The sequence below is a fragment of the Canis lupus genome, chromosome 1, assembly GCF_003254725.2.
Source record: "Canis lupus dingo isolate Sandy chromosome 1, ASM325472v2, whole genome shotgun sequence".
NCBI classification, from domain to species: domain Eukaryota; kingdom Metazoa; phylum Chordata; class Mammalia; order Carnivora; family Canidae; genus Canis; species Canis lupus.
Genome location: NC_064243.1, coordinates 70,336,182 through 70,355,219, shown reverse-complemented (window position 1 = coordinate 70,355,219; position 19,038 = coordinate 70,336,182). Strand labels below are relative to the sequence as shown.

Here is a 19,038-nt window from a genome sequence, read left to right as displayed (position 1 = left end):
TTTCCTATAAAACTGCATTTGCTTCTTATTTTCATTGGCTTCTTTTATCCTCAGAACTATATTAGGCTTTCACCTTATCTGGCAGAATTACTTCAAGTAGATTCTTTAGCATTTCGGGTCCAATAGCTTCTTGTTTTCTGCCCTGACATTTACTATGCATATGATTTTTGGTGGACAGTTCCTTTCTCTCAATAATTCATACATGTTGTTCCACTGTCTTCTCAGTTCTAGTGTTGCAGAAATATTTTACTAGCCTCATTCTCTCTTCCTCTTATAAGAACCTGTTTCAGAAATTTGGAGTTTGAGAATTTCACTGGTCTCCCTCTAAGTGAGTCATCCTCAACCTCCAATTTAGTTTGCCTGAGACTTCCTGACCCCCATTCAATCTGAAGGCACAAGTCTTTTTCCAACTCAGAATCTTCCCATAAGGCAGGACATTTTCAGCTCATACATCGTGGAAGGAGAGGTGGCCACCAGCATCCGATTTGGCACATATATTTTTACATAAATTAGATTCCATGCTAAGGCTTATTTTGGGATAATATACTTGAAATTTTGAGTAGTAGGGCACCTGGGTGGCTCAATGGTTGAGCATCTGCCTTCAACTCAGGGCTGATCCGGGATTGAGTCCCACATCAGGCTCCCCACAAGGAGGTTGCTTCTCCCTCTGCCTATGTCTGCCTCTCTCTTTGTCCCTCAGGAATAAATACATAAAACCTCTAAAGAAAATTTTTTTTTACTAGTAAAAAGAAATCACTAAAGAAGTCCCTGCATGGCTCAGTTGGTTAAGTGTCTGACTCTTGATTTCAGCTTAGGTCGTCATGATCTCAGGGTTATGGGTTCGGGAACCATGCTGAGCTCCATGATCAACAGAGAGTCTGCTTGAGGATTCTCTCCCTCTGTCTCTCTCATGCACACTCTCTCTCTCTAAAATAAATACATTGAAAAAATAAATAAATAAATAAAAATAAATTAAAAATAAATAGATAAATATATTTTTAAATCACTAAAAAAAGTATAAACCTCTAATCTCCATCACTTACGTATATGAGCTGTTTCCTCAACCTAATTGTGAGCCCTATGAAGTGAGGACCTATCTCTTAGGCTTCATTTCAAACTCCTGGTTCATATTCTATACATGGACTCTTACTGAATTTTTAATTCACTAACCTAAATCTACTTACAATAGTAAATTTTAAAAAATCATTGGATTGGGATCCCTGGGTGGCGTAGCGGTTTAGCGCCTGCCTTTGGCCCAGGGCGCGATCCTGGAGACCCAGGATCGAATCCCACGTCGGGCTCCTGGTGCATGGAGCCTGCTTCTCCCTCTGCCTGTGTCTCTGCCTCTCTCTCTCTCACTGTGTGCCTATCATAAGTAAATAAAAATTAAAAAAAAAAAATCATTGGATTAAGAGAAATCATACAATCACAGATCCAACAAGGATCTTTAAAATTCTGAGAAGGACATATCTCAAAACTAGTCATAACAGTTGAGTCACCTTCCAAAGGGCAGAATGCCTTTGGTAGAATTGGTAGAATACCAATTTTCTGTTTTAAGAATCATAAAAGGAATCTTTTCCCAGTGTCTAGGCTGTTTCTTTTCTTTTCTTTATTTATTTGAAAGAGAGAATGTGCACACACACAAGGAGGGAGTGGGGCAGAGGGAAAAGCAGACTCCCCAGGGAGCAGGAAGCCTGACGTAGGGCTTGATCTCAGGACCCTGGGATCATGACCTGAGCCAAGGCAGCTGCCTAACTGACTGAGCCACCCAGGTGCCCCTACACTGTTTCTCAATATGGTTTCATCCCATTTACTCTAAAAAAAAATTACAAAACTTCAATTAACTATACAGAATCTTGTAATGTTTATCTAGGGCAGCATACAAATCCCCAAAAAAGGTACAAGAAAAAAACATCAATTCCAAGAATAGAGAAATATTTTGTTACCTAGAACCTAGTACAAATTTTCAAGTATAATATTCATAACTCATGGGCAGCCCAGGAGGCTCACGGGTTTAGCACCGCCTTCAGCCCAGGCAGTGATCCTGGAGGCCTGGGATCGAGTCCCACGTCGGGCTCCCTGCATGGAGCCTGCTTCTCCCTGCCTGTGTCTCTGCCTCTCTCTCTCTCTCCCTGTGTCTCTCATGAATAAATAAAATCTTTAAAAAAAAGTATTTGTAACTCATATAAGATTGCAATTTATCATGAACTAAAGCACACATAATCATTTGTAATCTTACTCATCTTAGTTGTCTATACATTACTTCTCTTTTAGGCCTCAACTTATCACGTGACTTTCTATTTTATTATTATTCATTTGGAAAAACAGCATGACAATTCTTTTAGGAAACATTAAAAATAATTTTAAATCCAACCCCCTCCTTTGCAAATTTCCTCATTCTTTGTTAGGCTCCAACATCTTTCTTTTCTCTTCTAAGGTTTACTGTACAGCATCAGAAAAGTCTTTTCTTGTCTTTCTTCTATTTTGGGACTTACTAGTAGATAGAGACTCCCTTTCAAAGACCACCCTGAAACCAAAACAAACCAAAACCAAATAAAAAAACACCTTGAAGCCAATGAGAGTGAGAACAAGATTTGATTCATTTGTATTTATGCATGTATGTGTATGTACACATAATTTAAATTAAATGAAATCGAGACCTCTTTCAGGTTTCCCTATGTCTAGCAAGACTGTCTCAAATTATATAAATTTTTCCTCAAGAAAAAGGTAATTCCTCTTTATACATTAAATGCCTCTTCATACATTAAATAATTGTTGGTCAGCCTTGGAACACAAGTTTAATTCAAAGAACACAAGGGCAATGTAACATTTTCTCCTTTGGGGGAATATTTATTTTTTATTATTGTTTTAAAGATTTATTTATTTATTCATGAGAGACACAGAGAGAGGCAGAGACACAGGCAGAGGGAGTAGCAGGCTCCCTGTGGAGAGTCTGATGTGTGGGACTCGATCCCAGATCCCCTATCATGCCCTGAGCCAAAGGCAGAGGCTCAACTGCTGAGCCACCTAGGCATCCTTTTTAATTTTTATTTATTTTTTATAATTTTTTAAAATATTTATTTATTTATTTATTCATGAAAGACACAGAGACAGGCAGAGACACAGGCAGAAGGAGAAGCAGGCTTCCTATAGGGAGCCCAATCCTTTAGGGGAATAAAAACTGAATCCCTAGTAGTAAACTTTTCAAAAACATTATTTTTAAACCCAGTTGTGGATTGACTGTACATAATGTACATAAATAGATACTGGGTATAATGAGATAAGTTAAAGGAAATTTATAGACTCAGAATGAGTCTATTTATATAATGCTATAGTCTGAATGTGTGTCCCGTCTTGCAAATTCCTATGTTGAAATCCTAAGCCCCAAGAGGTGATGGTATTAGTAGATGGGAGCTCTGAGATGGTTAGCCATAAGGGTGGAACCATCATGGATGGGAGGGGTGCCTTATTAAAGAGGCTCCAGAGATCCTTAGCTCCCTTCTGCCATGTGACAGCCCTCACCAGGTTGCTGACACACCCTGATCTTGGAACTCCCAGCCTCCATAAGAGAAATAAATTTCTGTGTGTTTATAAGCCTCCCAGGCTCTGGTAGTTTGTTACACCTACCCAAAAGGACCAAGACACACAACTATTAAGTAAATATTTGCAGCTAGTATCATTTTTAATTGTACACCCACGCATCTTCCCTAGTCAAAAGGCCTTGCCATATGAAATTATTCTAAATATAAGAAAAACCCTATAAACGGCTCCTATATTAACACAAATCCTCAAATTAGTAAACTCTAAATCAGTGTAATTTTACGAACCGTCAGTGTTCCTAGCAATTTGGAAGCTAGGTCCTTTTCAAATTCCTTTGGTATATTTTCATGAGAAGCTATGTACAAATATAGAATGGTCATTCTAATTCCACATTGCTGTCCAAAAATAGGAAGCAACAAATGAGGAACAAGAGAGAGATTAAACAGCTGTGGTAGCTAGCTTCCAAAACAGCCCTCATGATGCTCACCTCCTGGCATTCCCACCTTGCGGAGCCCCCTCCCACAATGAATAGGGCACCCATGTGTAAACAATGCACAAATGGCAGTGTGTGGCTTCTGAGGCTAACTCATAAATGACACTGTGGCTTCTGTCTGGGATTTCTCACTCTGGGTACCTCAAGGTGTCATTAAGTGAGGGTACTCCGGCAGCCCGTGTGGCAAGAAGAGAAGCCCCATGCCAATAACCAGTGTTAACTGACAGTAACAGTTGTCACTTTTAACTGACAACTTCAGATGACTGCAGCCCAGTGGGGTAATTTGTCAGGCAGCAATAGGTAATAGAGTAGCATGATAAACAGTGAGTAAGGAAATAGTCACTTCAGTTAAGAGAGGATAAATAAGCAAATAGGTGACAAGTGCGGAGGTAAACGCAAGCAATCCCCATGGCTTTGAAAGCATCAGAAGAGGGAGCATGCTGTCATCTCTCTCTCTGAGGTAGGTAATCTCTCTGAAGAAGCAAATGGCAATCTCACAGGATGAATAAAATATTGTGGGACAAATATCTGATAAGTCAGTAGTGCTTTTTGAAGTCACAGTGCAAAGATCTTTGCTGAGTAGTACTATAGTCATTTCTAGGACTTCCATGTCCGTATTTTTAAATTATCATCTGCATGCCCCAGTCCCTGTAAAGACTCTGAACCTTAGACTACAGACCTATGTTTTGAAACCTGGGAAGGGCTCAACCAGTGATGAATGAAATCAGTGGATTGAAAGAAAAGAATCACAGCCTGATCATTTGGTTTCAATCCTGACAATTCAGGCCCCAAATAATAAAGCCCAATCATTTAAGCACATGCTTCTTATTCTTACATAAAACATTTTGGGTTTTTTAAAGATTTTATTTATTTATTCACAAGAGACACACAAGAGAGGCAGAGACACAGGCAGAGGGAGAAGTAGGCTCCATGCAGGGAGCCTGATGTAGGACTCATCCCGGAACTCCAGGATCATGCCCTGGGCAGAAGGCAGACGCTAAACCGCTTAACCACCCAGGGATCCCTACATACAACATTTTGAAGCTTAAGCTATGTACTCAGAGAACCTTTGGTACAGTTTTAAAAACTAAAACATTACACAATCATCATGAGAATGAAGAATAACAAAGGGTGTTTAAATTCTACAACAAATGTGGCAGCCTGATAAACCCATAGCCATTTTCAAATATTTTTCATGGAGAAATGTCACAATGTTTCCAGTATTAACTATTTTCACTTCAACCAAATGACATAGTCTTTCCTATGCCAACACTTGAATGATCTTTAAAAAAAAAAAAATCACTCTCCAGATTAACACAGAATGTTCATGAACCAACACACGTTGGAAATAAGCTTCAAGATCCAACTGCTGAATAAAAATGATGAGCAGGGACAAGACTATATACAATACACAATTTTATATGATAAAATAAGTAAACAAGGTAAAATCACTTTCACAGCTCCTGCACTAATATAAAAAAAAATTCTATCACTTAAAAAAAATCAGATGACCTTATATTTCAATAGTTTTAATTTTTCAGTTATTTATAAATATAGTAGGTTGGTATAATGATCCTCAATTTAGATAAAGGGAAACTGCAAGTTTGGCATAGCAATCATATATCTACCAAGACCAGATACCTAATAAACGTGAGGAAATTGGGCTCTGGGTCTTAGTGCACATGGCTATACTATGTGGGCAGTAGGGATATTTTTTCAAAACAAAGCAAAAATCTTAATTTTTCTTTTTGCATGAAACCTAATTTTTAAACATTAGCAAAAACAAACTACTATTTATAAATACTCAGTTACATAAAACTAGTAGGTCACTACTTTCCAACCTGTGATATTTGCTGGTCACCCAAAATCACACTGCTTGTTACTGGATGGAGAGAGCCTACTGCTCAGACCTTATTTATAGACAAGAAACCATACTATCTAAAACAAGTACTGCAACAGGGACAGGATTCCAACATTCCAGAGAGCTTAAAAGATCTACAGTCAGGGATCCCTGGGTGGCGCAGCGGTTTGGCGCCTGCCTTTGGCCCAGGGCGCGATCCTGGAGACCCGGGAGACCCGGGATCGAATCCCACATCGGGCTCCCGGTGCATGGAGCCTGCTTCTCCCTCTGCCTATGTCTCTGCCTCTGTCTCTCACTGTGTGCCTATCATAAAAAAAAAAAAAAAAAATCTACAATCAAAGCTTATAACAGAGAGAGCCATTTATCTTCACTCTTTCCCCAAATTGTGTCCCAGGTGGCTCTAATAGCTGCGGTCAGGCTCACTAGGGCGAGAAAGGAAGCAAGGCTGACAACAGCAGGGATGCCCACAGCTACCTCCACCACATGGCCTTGTCCCCTTCTGGGCACACCTCACACTAACCTGCCTTCTGGTTGCTATTCACAGCAGCCTGTTGCTGTTGCCCTGCCTGTCACCGACACCACAGTATCTGCCCAAGGATGAGTACTTATAAAAACTTGAGCTGTCCCTCCTACCCCCTTGGTCCTGTAGTCTTTGCTGCCCCAGCTAGACTATTTCCTGAACTGGATTCTTACCTGTGGCTTTCAGATCCTTTCTGCTCCCTTTGTCTTAGTTTCTTACCTGATCCCTTCAACAGGTAGCCACCTTCACCTAGCACTGACTACTCTGGGTTCAAAATCATTAAATCCTTAAGAAGTAGACCAGAGATTCAAAAGACCATCATTAACTAACAAATTAAGTCCCTGAGCTCTTATCATGACTGTTGAAATAATCTCAAATCTGACACAATTAGGATTCTATTCAGACTGTGAATTAATAAATTCTTAGGATTTAATGAGTACAATTTTCAGTGCAAATGTTTACAAGGTAAGCCATTCTAAAGGTTACAAAAATTGCTTAGAAATAAAAAATACTACTTACAGAGTGATAAATTTTGAACAAGGAATCTACATGTTAGCACAATTAGCTCTCCCAAAGTAATCTCTTAAAACATTAAGGAAAACAAATTTGCAAGCTATGTACCAAGAGTTTGCTTGCATCATTTATTTTATACTCAGAACACAGCCACAAATATGTTAGAAAAAAGGGTTAATTTCCCAGATTAGCCCTCAAAAGTACATTTAACTTGTGGAAGAGCTGAATATTATATATCTGCAGAAAAATATAACTGCTGGTCAATAAGATATAACCAAAGTTGATGACCAGTAAGATAATATGGCAACTTTCTTGTTTTTTAATATAAAAAGAATATTTAAGGTATGATAATAGTTGAAAGAAACAGGAAATAGAAAGACATTTAATGAATGCTTATTAATTGGTGCCAGATACTCTACATAAATTGAAATTAAAAGCCAGCTCAGTGGCCTCTTCCAAAAAACTGTTTTGTGGGCAGCCCGGGTGGCTCAGTGGTTTAGCGCCACCTTCGGCCCGGGGTGTGATCCTGGAGACCCAGGATCAAGTCCCGTGTTGGGGTCCCTGCATGGAGCCTATTTCTCCCTCTGCCTGTGTCTCTGCCTCTCTGCCTGTGTCTCTCATGAATAAATAAATAAAACCTTTAAAAAAATAAAAATTAACGTTTATACCTACTAGTATAATAACACACCACCACTTCTATTACAAAGTATACACATAAAAAAATAAATAGTAACAGAAAGTGACTATCATTTCTTAAATGATTAGTGATCATACTTTAAAATAAAATAAAATATTAATATATTTAACAGTTAATGCTTCATTTTTTAAGTATCTTGATTTATTTTATTTTATTTTTTAATTTTTATTTATTTATGATAGTCACAGAGAGAGAGAGAGAGGCAGAGACACAGGCAGAGGGAGAAGCAGGCTCCATGCACCGGGAGCCCGACGTGGGACTCGATCCCGGGTCTCCGGGATCGCGCCCTGGGCCAAAGGCAGGCGCCAAACCGCTGCGCCACCCAGGGATCCCAAGTATCTTGATTTAAAAGCCTGGTTGTAAGTTCAGCTCCCTTGCTTGCTTTCTTTTTGGTTGTTTGGAAAAAAAAAAAAAAAAAAACTTATGGAAGTGTAACTTACAATCAACGAAAACATACATTTTAAATGTATATAGGTCAATAGATTTCAACTGTCCACAGCTATATGACCACAACAACAATCCAAGTAGGAAATGTCCATCACCTCAAAAGTTCTCCTGTGGATCTTCTCAGTTAATCCCAAATGTTTCCCCCTTCCCCACAAGTCTGAGGCAACCACTGATATGCTTACTGTCACTATGGAACAGAGACATCTTCCAAGAGCTTCATATAAACAAAATCATGTACAGCTGTTTCAATTCTTGATTTAAATGGGTGCTGTGACTAAAAAAGAAACTTTACTATGATAAGTAAATGCACATACGGGAATGATTACACTCATTTTCTTTCATTCCATCTAGCAATGATGGACATTTGGTTAGTAAATTCCCAATTTCCTAAATGCTAATCAGATGTTGTTAAAAACTAATGGGGAAAGTGCTGTACATTTTTTAAATGTTTAGCAAATAAGTATAAGATCCACTGAAACTTCATTTAGATGATTTTAAGGCAGGTTATAACATTTTCTTTTGTGGCTATTAATATAACCCTTGACTGAAAACTACTTAAAGGAAAAAGACCATTCATTCTGCCTTTTTAGTAGGAAATTGGTTTCAGGATAACCAGAGCCTCGGCTGGAAGAGGGGAAGTTCAATTCCCATAAAAGAAAGTCAGCTAATAAATGAAGGATGAATAAAATAATTAGAAATTATGGTTTTACTGAAACTCAAATATAATTAATGATTGAGGCAAGTACTATAAACTGTTGTTTAAAATACTAAATATTGGGCTGCCTGGGTGGCTCAGCGGTTAAGCACCTGCCTTCAGCTCAGGGTGTGATCCTGGAGTCCCGGAAGCCTGCTTCTCTCTTTGCCTATGTCTCTGCCTCTCTCTCTCTCTGTGTCTCTCATGAATAAATAAATAAAACCTTTAAAAAAAATAAAACACTAGATTCATGATTGACAGGGTATTGAACATACAAATTGTTCCAAAATGATACCATACAGAACCCACTAAGTTATAAAGGAGAAAACCATACATTAAAGGAATTTGAGGGATCCCTGGGTGGCGCAGCGGTTTGGCGCCTGCCTTTGGCCTAGGGCGCGATCCTGGAACCCAGGATCGAATCCCACATCGGGCTCCCAGTGCATGGAGCCTGCTTCTCCCTCTGCCTGTGTCTCTGCCTCTCTCTCTCTCTCTCTCTGTGACTATCATAAATAAATAAAAATTAAAAAAAAAAAAAATAAAGGAATTTGAAAGCACCAAATCCAGTGGTCATTTTTAGCATCCATAACGGTAATTTAGGTATCATTTGTTTTCAGATATGATGCAACATATACTATTAATGCATGAGGCTATAGATTTAACTTCCGGTTCACAAGACATACAGAGAATGGAGAAACAAGTTAAAAAATACCACAAGATAAAAAAACAGAGAAATTCAAAAGGTGGAACAGTCCATAAAAGGCCTGGTCTCATAAATCAGTGTTAGCAAAAAGGGACCATGCATGTGTGAGAGAGATTAAGGGCACAATAGTCACACACAATACACGGTCCTGGATTAGATATTGCTCTGGACATTTTAGATCAATGGAGGAAATATGAATATAATCCAGGTACAGAGATGATGGAGTATGTACTAAAGTGGAAGGACAGGGATCCCTGGGTGGCGCAGCGGTTTGGTGCCTGCCTTTGGCCCAGGGCGCGATCCTGGAGACCCGGGATCGAGTCCCACGTCGGGCTCCCGGTGCATGGAGCCTGCTTCTCCCTCTGCCTGTGTCTCTGCCTCTCTCTCTCTCTGTAACTATCATAAATAAATAAAAATTAAAAAAAAAAATATAAAGTGGAAGGACAGACCACTGACTGAAAAAAACAGGTGATAAAACTATACTGGTGAACATAAAACATATGGTTATAGTACACACACATATACACATATCCTACTTATATAAATATAAAAGGTTTCTTTTTAAGGAAAATTTTCTAAATTTTCAAAGGTATAAATGTACATGACATTTTTCACAACAAAATGACAAAACAAAGTTTCAAACTTTTACTTTCAGAATACTCTCTTCACTATCATGAATTTGTTTTGAAGGGCACTTGCTTTTCCACTTAAAATTTCACCTTTACTTCAGGGGCACCTGGGTGGCTCAGTCTGTTAAACATCTATCTGCCTTCGGCTCAGATCATAATCCCAGGGTCCTGGGATCGAGCCTCACATTGAGCCCCACATTGGGCTCAGCGGGGAGCCTGCTTCTCCCTCTCCCTCCCCCTCAAATAAATACATATAATCTTTTTTTAAAAATTCACCTTTCCTTCAAATGACAGCTTAAATGCCACCACCCCCAAAATCTGGCTAGATAATAACCACTGAATTATCACAACAGGGTAAACTGATGACTTCATAAAATGATGTGATATTTATCTTTCTGTAAGAAGAAAAATTCAGTTATCTTTTTTATTCTTCAACTATATAAAAGAATTTTACCTTCACCACAATTTCTTACCAAAGCTCCTACCATTCCAGATAGTTGGTAAAACCATTTACCAGGCCACATAACATGCAGTACTTGGAAATACACAAAGACAAATGAATAGTTAAGCTAATAATCTCACTTCTTCTGCCACAGGTGGCACGTGACCAACTGAAAAAAGGGACTAACAAAGCATGAGCGTATCAATCCTGTTTTAATAGTTGAGTATTTTGAGTATTTGCAAAACCTAACCTCCTCTTTTTTTTTTTTTTAATTTTTATTTATTTACTTATGATAGTCACAGAGAGAGAGAGAGGCAAAGACACAGGCAGAGGGAGAAGCAGGCTCCATGCACCGGGAGCCTGATATGGGATTCGATCCCGGGTCTCCAGGATCGCGCCCTGGGCCAAAGGCAGGCGCCAAACCGCTGCGCCACCCAGGGATCCCCTCCTCTGCTTTTAAGACAAAACAAACAAAAACAAACAAAAAAAAAAAACAAGCCTGCTCCACACTCCGTATTAGGTCCTTTGGAATACATGAAGATGAAGAAGACATTCGTTTCAGAGGCCCAGAGTGTAAAAAGATGGATAGAGAGTCAGCTTACTGGGAATACTTTCTTACTGACAGTTCTTCCTCCAGATTTTTTGTTCTAACATTACCACACCATCTTCCACGTTAATCACTAAAAATCACTACTATCTCCAAATTCCTCAACAACCCCAAAACATGGTTATGAAGGCTGCAGATCAATTTTAGGGAACTCTCACTCTTTCTAAAAACTTTGATCAGAGGATTCAACAGACTTCAACCAGATCAAATTTTCACTTACTTACTTTGATATTTAATGTTTTGAGATATCTATATTATATCTTGACACTCCTCTGCTACTGACCAGTTTCCTTTCTCAGGGCCTCTGGGTGGCTCAGTTAGCTAAGCCATCTTGCCTTTGGCTCAGGTCATGATCCCAGGGTCCTGGGATCCAGCCCAGAGTTGGGGGGGGGGGTCCCTGCTCAGCAGGGAGCCTGCTTCTCCCTCTCCCCTACAATTCCCCGCTCATGCTCTCTTTCACACACTATCTAATAAAGAAACAAAATCTTTAAAAATAAATAAATTTCCTTTTCTTGGAAGTTTTTCTGTCTTCCCACCTACCATCATTTCAACTCCAAGCCCCTACTTTAGCCAGCCAGTCATGGCTGCAAAGACTTTTGCTACAGCCAAGAGCTGTAATCCTCCTGCCAAGCTGGTTTCTTAACTAAGCAGAGGAATGAACTCAAGTGAATGTCCAAATTACTTACCTGGCACTTTCTTAACCAATCAAATCAGTGCCAATCTGAGAGTGTAAAATCCCGAAAGGATTTCTAACTCTAAATATGTTAAATATAGAAAAATAAACTTTTACATGCCAAAATGCAAACATAAACAAAGTCAAAAGACCAACAGCAAACTTAGAACAAATATGACAACAAATTTTCAGTAAATATGCCAAAGGGTCATTGTTTTTTTCCAACAGCAACAAGATTTTTAAAAAGAGATTTCTTATTTATAAAATTATTAAGCACCGTTTTTAACAAAATCCTTGTTTCCCACCATGCTTGCAACAACCCTCTGAGGGTTCTTCACTGATGTCCCCATGTCTGGCTCCCTGTAGCCTTCTCCCCATGCCCCATCTTGGGAACAGGTCATGGACCAGGGATGAATGACTGAGCCAAGAGCAGTGCAAGCAGAGCTGTGTGTGTTCTACTCAGGAGCACGTTCTCTTAAACGGAGTGTCTTCCTCTATTTTCTCCTGGATGGGTAAATATTTTCACTGTCACACTAAGGGCCATTTCTCCAGGGTTCCCTTTAATATTTTACAAACCCCAAGAATTCTGGCTGCATCCCTTTTTCTGTAAAGCTGTCATGAGTCATGATTGATTCTAATCCATGAGGTCCTCTTCTCATTGATGGGCTAAGTAATGGGACCACATGCCCCAGTTATTCAAAGAGCCACCTCTCCATACTCTTTTTCTTAAGAACTAGTCTAGGCTTTTTTCCCCCTAAGAATTATTCCTAAGCACAATACAGAGCAGGAGAGATGGGAAAAACACAAACAAAAGCACCACATCTGGGTACGCTTAAGAAGTCAAATTTTAGTAGGCCTAATCTACAAACCTGTGTTTCACACATTCAGAGATGATAAGAAAACTTAGAAGTATCCCAGAAAGATTTCTTTTTTTTCTTTTTTTTTTTTAAAGATTTATTTATTCATTCATTCAGAGAGAGCGAAGAGAGAGGCAGAGACACAGGCGGAGGGAGAAGCAGGCTCCATGCAGGGAGCCCGATGTGGGACTCGATTCCGGGTCTCCAGGATCACACCCCAGGCTGCCAGCGGCGCTAAACCGCTGCGCCACCAGAGCTGCCCTTTTTTTTTTTTTAAAGACCAGAAATATTTCTATCAACTACTTCTGTAAGCACTCGAAGAGGAAAATAAAAGCAAAAAGGCCCTAATTACCTTTGTTAATGATTTACCTTAAACACAGAAAAGGAAATTAGTAAATGCTTAGGTGCAATTTCAGCTATTACCAAAACCTCTGGTTTAATCACTATATATTCCAAATCATTAAACTATATACCAGAAAATAATTTTCAAAGGAAGGAAAGCATGACAGAGGCAAGTAGCAAGTTGGGGAAGAAAAATAACTTATCTAAAGAATTTCAAAAACAATCCCCTAATGGTGGGTGGGAGTAGAAGACACATCCACTAGCTATTCTTCTTCCATCAATAGGGCAGCCAGGTTCCACACCAACAAACAGATAAGGGGCACTATTCTGGACGAGCTCTCAGCCTACTCTGGAAAAATTGTTGCTAAGGTATTTCCATAGATGAAAGTACTAGGCAGTAATAAAATGTGACTCTAAAGAAACAAAGATCTTTCGTGATGCTTAAAATAAATGAAGTTTATGACTCTTGTATAAATATTGGCTATTCCAAAGCATATTTTCCAATGATTCAACTAGACCTCTTGATGTCCTGTGTAGCCTATGTAGCATGTACCCTTTTTCCTGTAACACGGACTCGCCATATCTTCATGCTAGATGTTTTGATGAAAATGGAAAGAATCTGTAAGAATAGACCTAAGAGTCACATCTTAGTTAGGAAAAAAATCGCTTATATTCAAATTATAAAGCACCCTTACCTCATGTGCTGCACTTTGATGTTTCTCTAGAAAAAAATTTACTGGTCCTGGTTCTACTTTCACAACCTCACTAAATGATCATGGGTTTATAAAACAAAGCTTTGGGGGCTGTTTTTTCTAACCTTAAGTGCCATAACATATACAAAGGTCTTCCTGGGAGTTGGTCAATTTCTTAGAAAATAGACTTTTTAAAGAGCAGTTTTAGGTTCAGAACAGCAAACGGAGTAAAAAGTACAGAAATCTCCCATACACCTCATCCCCCCAAAATGCACAGGCTTCCCTGTTGGTCAAATCTTTAAAAGCAAAACACGTTCCTTCTGGAAAGAAATCAAGATACTATCTTAGAAAAAGTAATTTCAAAATTTCAATTGCTTTGAAGTAGCACCATTGGATGCATGTTCACTATGCAATATGTTAGGAAATCCATTAAATACTCACCATATAACATCCAATAAGGAAAGCAGCATTTGCTTGTTTTCTCTGATCAGAGCCAGTAAAATGAATAATTTTCTTCCTCATCATTGTGATGGACTATATAAAGATAAACAGCTGTTAGTATTCTCTCTTTTAATTTTGAGTCTTCTAAAACTTCATTTTGTGATGAAGATAAATTCCAAACCTTACAATGTAAAAGCATTCATCTTAGCAAGATCTTGAAAATGATTGACTTTGATACCCCAAAATACCATGTACCTTCCCAAAAAAGACATGTTCTTGGACTGGGATGAAAGTACAGTTAAGGGGTTAGGGAGGGGACATGAAGAGATATATGCTTGGAGCATAAGCTCTGAAAGAATACATAAGATGCTGGAAACAGCAGTGATAGGGGAGGCTTTTTCTGTTTTTGTTCTTAAGTACATTCCCCAAACCTTTATAATTAAAAGGGTATATTAAAACAGGCAAAAATAATTCATTCTGTTAGAAATCAAGATGATGAATGGGGTAGGAGGACAGGGTGAGGGTGGAGCAAAGACAACAGCATAAGTGGGCTCTTGTGTGGCATTGTTAATGTTCTGTTCTTGATTTGATGACCAGGATGGTAACCTATATTCACTTTGTGAAAATTCACTGAGTTGTGCACTCAAGATCTGTACCTATTGCTGTTACATACATTGTACTTCAATAAAAAGTTAAATAAAAAGGATATGGAATTAAAAAACCAAAAAAGCATATGATTAGTTAGCACCTCCTCACCTGTATTTCACTAACGTGAGCAGAAACAGATTCAGGTAGGCATAAGGAAAAGGATATATTCAGTTCAAAAAGCACGTATTTCTTGGCTTCTGTGATTTAATGATGAACGTGTACATATTTTCCTTTAGTTGTTTACACAGTGTAAGAAATCAAGTTGATTTTAACAAACAAAACCCAAACCCAACCAGCCAACAGAGTAACACAAGTACAAGACAACTTTAATTCAAACTCTCAGTACACTTTTGTCACTAATTAAACAGGCAGTAGTATTTCATCAGGCTGGGTGGTCAACACCCTGGAAGTTGTTTTGCTAAATTATAGAAAGTTTAAAAAAAAAAAAAAAAAAAGACCAATATACCAGTACATTCTTGTTTCAGTCAAAGGATAAAACGTGGAGTATAGGGGTGATAAAGTCTTTCAAAATTAAAGCAAAGAAACACAAGTTGGGGGAGGGGGTCTTTTTAGCTTCCCAGCCCTGTATGAACAAAAGATCTGCCATTAGCAACCAGAAAAGAGGAGGAGGGTGTGGACATAAATATACAAGGCTATAAATGCTTATACTCTTATTCAAGAGAAAAATAAAGTCCAGAAAGAAGAGTCTCCATCTCTACACAAATCTGTAGGGCAAACATGGAATACAAAAAAGAAAAGGCAATCCTACTACTTCCATTCTGCAGATCAGTAACTCCTTTGACAAGTGCTTCTAACGTTTATAATCGGGAATTTTAGGTTTGAGGCTCAAGGGGAAAAAATTTGCCTTACTCATAAATTTTTAATATGATTTAATTTTTAATTGAAAATAAATATTATTTCTTCTGTGTATTATTAGTATGGTAGGTAATCAATTGGGTAATGTTGTTTCCAGATTTTTCTATTTGAGAATTTACAGTGACAAGTTTGGAATTGCTAGGAACACATAAACACTTTTTATTGATGTCACCATAACTTACAAGTTTTTAAGATAGAAGAATGGTGTCTAAGTTCAAACTAATAGAAATACACTTTTGCAACTCTCATACATGGTCTTAAAAAAACAGTTTGCCCCTGCTTCCCTGGTGAGGGGAAGGTGAGGGGAAGATGGGGTGAAAAGTCACGAGTAGTACAATACCATGACAGATTAAAGATAGAATGGAAGTTGGGGCACCTGGATGGCTCAGTTGGTTAAGTGTTTGCCTTCGGCTGGGGTGAGGATTCTGGGATTGAGCCCCATGTTGTGCGTGCTCCCGCTGCCCCTTCTTTCCCCCTTCTTTCCCCCCCTCTCCCCCCCTTCCTCTGTCTTTGTCTCCTACTCGAGCGCGGGTTCATAATTCTCTCCCAAATAAATAAATAAAATCTTTAAAAAAAAGAATGGAAGTGAGATGAGCCAGTATCTTTTATTAATTTGCTAGCACTCTGTCCAAGTGAAGCAGAAAGAACAATGACCAAAGCAAGGGTTCAGTCCCAATTAGATCAGGCAGCAAGAGGTTTTATTTCATTAACCAATTTCTACTTTGGCTTTTCAAGTATCTGAGCATCATCAATCCAAATCAGAACCAAATGACCCAATCAATCTTAAACCACTCAGTCAAAACTGTGGAAAACAAACATAAATACTATGACTATATATAACAAAAATCACATGTATGTCCCAAACACCACTGTAGTGAGAAATAAGGTGTTTTATGTGTTATTGGTTTTTTAATAAAAAAAAAAATAGAGGTATATTTTCCTTTATTTTCCCTCATCAGAATCAAGCTAACAATGATTACCTAAGTCAAATCTTAAGTAAAAAAGATTTTACCTTTAATTTCTTATTTATCTTGCAACAATATCTGTAAACCATTGCCAGATTGAGTGGTCCAAAATCTGCGTAGAAGCTTTAAAAATGAAAAACAAAAACATACATATACATTCTAGATCCTCTAAATATAAATGTCTTTTTGGAACTACAAGATCCAACTAAGACAAGAAAGCATACACCAAATTGTCATTGGTCATACAACTTAATGATACTGCCCTACTAGTGGCAAACTAGTGCTATTCTGGTAAATAACTCCTATTAAAAAATATGACAAAAAAAAATACGACAAGTGCTACAATGCTGAAGTCTAGCCTCAATAACATCTGAATGAAGAAGCTGTTTTTCCAATGGTAAAAACACCACATCTTACTTATTAATATACTAGTTTATATCTCATTATACTTTAATCTGTTAGGATTTCAAATACAAGTTGTCAAATTTAGGAAGTTCCTTCATTTTGATATTTTCCCTAAGGATGTACTTTATTACCAAGGGTTATACTACCAAGAAAAAAAGCATTCTGCAATTATCCATCAACAAATTTTCAATTTTCCAAGGCTATTCTATTTACAAACATACCTTTAGATTCTTCAAAATAAAAAAAGTTAGTAACAATCTTTTAAAAAGCAATACTTACTTCTCATATTCAAGTTCATTATCTATGCTGAAATAATGTACATTTGATGAACTCTTTGGTCTGCTGTAGAGAATGGCAAAACAAAGGCGATCTGCAATGGAAAAATTGCAATGTTCCTTCCTTCAGGTTATTAAAAAAACGTTTCACATATCATGATGCAACTCTTTTCAGATTAAGTCAATTTTTAAATTTTAAATTTTAAATTAAAGGGTGCCAATGGGTAATTTCAAAATGTTGTGCTATCTTGGTAGGTAACATAAGCAACATTTTTAAAGGAGAAATTGTTTTTAACCAGAAATGTCAATAACAATAAGTAATTTTTCACATAGCAACATGGCTAAACTTCTAGAGGAACCTCTCATTACAAAAGTCTAGTTCCCCTGGGCTAAGGAATTTCAGCAAAGGGCAGCATGCATTTGGTAGTTCGGCATCAACCTAGATTACTCGCGGTATGTTTTGCTAGGTTTTCAAGTCATCCTAAGAAGTCTTCAGTAAGAAATTCTGCTTTTTAAAACAGAAGCTAAAGAACGCTATCAAAATCGCTGTAAAGTTAATGTTTATGGCTATAGAACACAAATGAAACAAACCATATGTTTATTCAACTGTTCTTAGGGATCCCCACTTCTTGATTCAGAATCACTATTTTTGTGTGTGTGATTTCTACAATTAGACAAATTACCATTAGGAACTAAGCAATGAGAGGTGTCTCCAAGAGGAGTGAGAGATGGACTTGTGTTGCGTAAACGCAGCTGGGCTCCGTGGAGTTTAGCAAGAGTGCTCTGAGGCTGCACCCTTCCCCCACCTCACCCCAAGGTGCTGCCTGGAGATCCTAGGTGGAGCAGGCACCCACCTGTAGTACCTACTGGCGGTCATACGTGTGTTAGTAGAGCACTCACACTCGGATTGTAGCAAAGTCAAGGGCAGCCTTCAACATAGTAAAGAACAAAGAATGCCAGCTGGCATCCTTCCCCCAAATGGTAATTTACACAATTTTTGTCTGCAATTCAACTCTCAGCGTCGCTGTCTTTATTTCCTTGCAAACTTCTCAACTGAAACGTCTTGCAACCAGACACTCCAGCAGCTGACGGAGCTTATTTCTTCCCCACCACGAATGACCCTTGGTCCCCGCGCACAGAGTGACCTGGGATCCGACCCCAGCGGAGCAGAGGCCAGTTCTGTGGCAGCCAGGGAGGAGCACAACCGGGTGCCCCCCGCCCGTCCGAGAGGGTTCCCCGGGGCGGGGTCCTGGGAGGGCGGCACCGGCGGCCCACGGTGGGTGGGTGGGTGGGCGGGGGGCCCAGGGCGGCAGCCGCAGCCTCCTCGCCCCGCCCCGCCCCGCCCCGCCCCCGCGCCGCGTCCCCGGCAGGGCCGAGACCCCGAAGCCGTCCCCCAAACGCGGGAGTGCGGGTGTCGCGCCCCCGCGCCCCAGCACTCACCTCTGATCACCTCCACCACCAGCGGGATCCCCGCGCCCTCCCGGCTCATGACTCTGCCTCGGCGGCATCGGGAAGGCGGGGCGGAGGTAAGGCCCGGGCGTCGACCCGGGACCGCCCGCCGGGAGGGGAGGCGCAGCCGCGACCGCACCCCCGGAGTGAAGCAAACAAAGTTGGAAGGGCGGCGCCCAGCCACAGCCCCGGCCCTCCTCGGGGCCTGCCCGCCCCGCGCCTCGGATCCTCTCGGACCGGACCGCACCACACGGAGGGCGGAGGGCACG

General features: G+C 39.5%; 1 protein-coding gene across 21 annotated transcripts in view; it reads right to left on the bottom strand.

Annotated features, from left to right (window-relative positions):
* The window catches only part of CDC14B (cell division cycle 14B), a 102,814-nt gene that overhangs the window by 40,007 nt on the left and 43,769 nt on the right, over nt 1-19,038 (bottom strand). For 16 of the 21 annotated variants that reach the window (XM_025423069.3, XM_025423067.3, XM_025423070.3 and 13 more), the window contains 3 exons: nt 17,325-17,415; nt 16,688-16,763; nt 14,152-14,244 (listed from right to left, as the gene is read on the bottom strand). In XM_025423069.3, the coding sequence (XP_025278854.1) occupies nt 14,152-14,244; nt 16,688-16,763; nt 17,325-17,415 (260 nt within the window). Of the gene's footprint in view, nt 1-14,151; nt 14,245-16,687; nt 16,764-17,324; nt 17,416-18,760; nt 19,014-19,038 lie in introns of those variants that run through there. The other 5 variants (XM_025423071.3, XM_025423086.3, XM_049115668.1 and 2 more) reach the window with 5 other exon arrangements.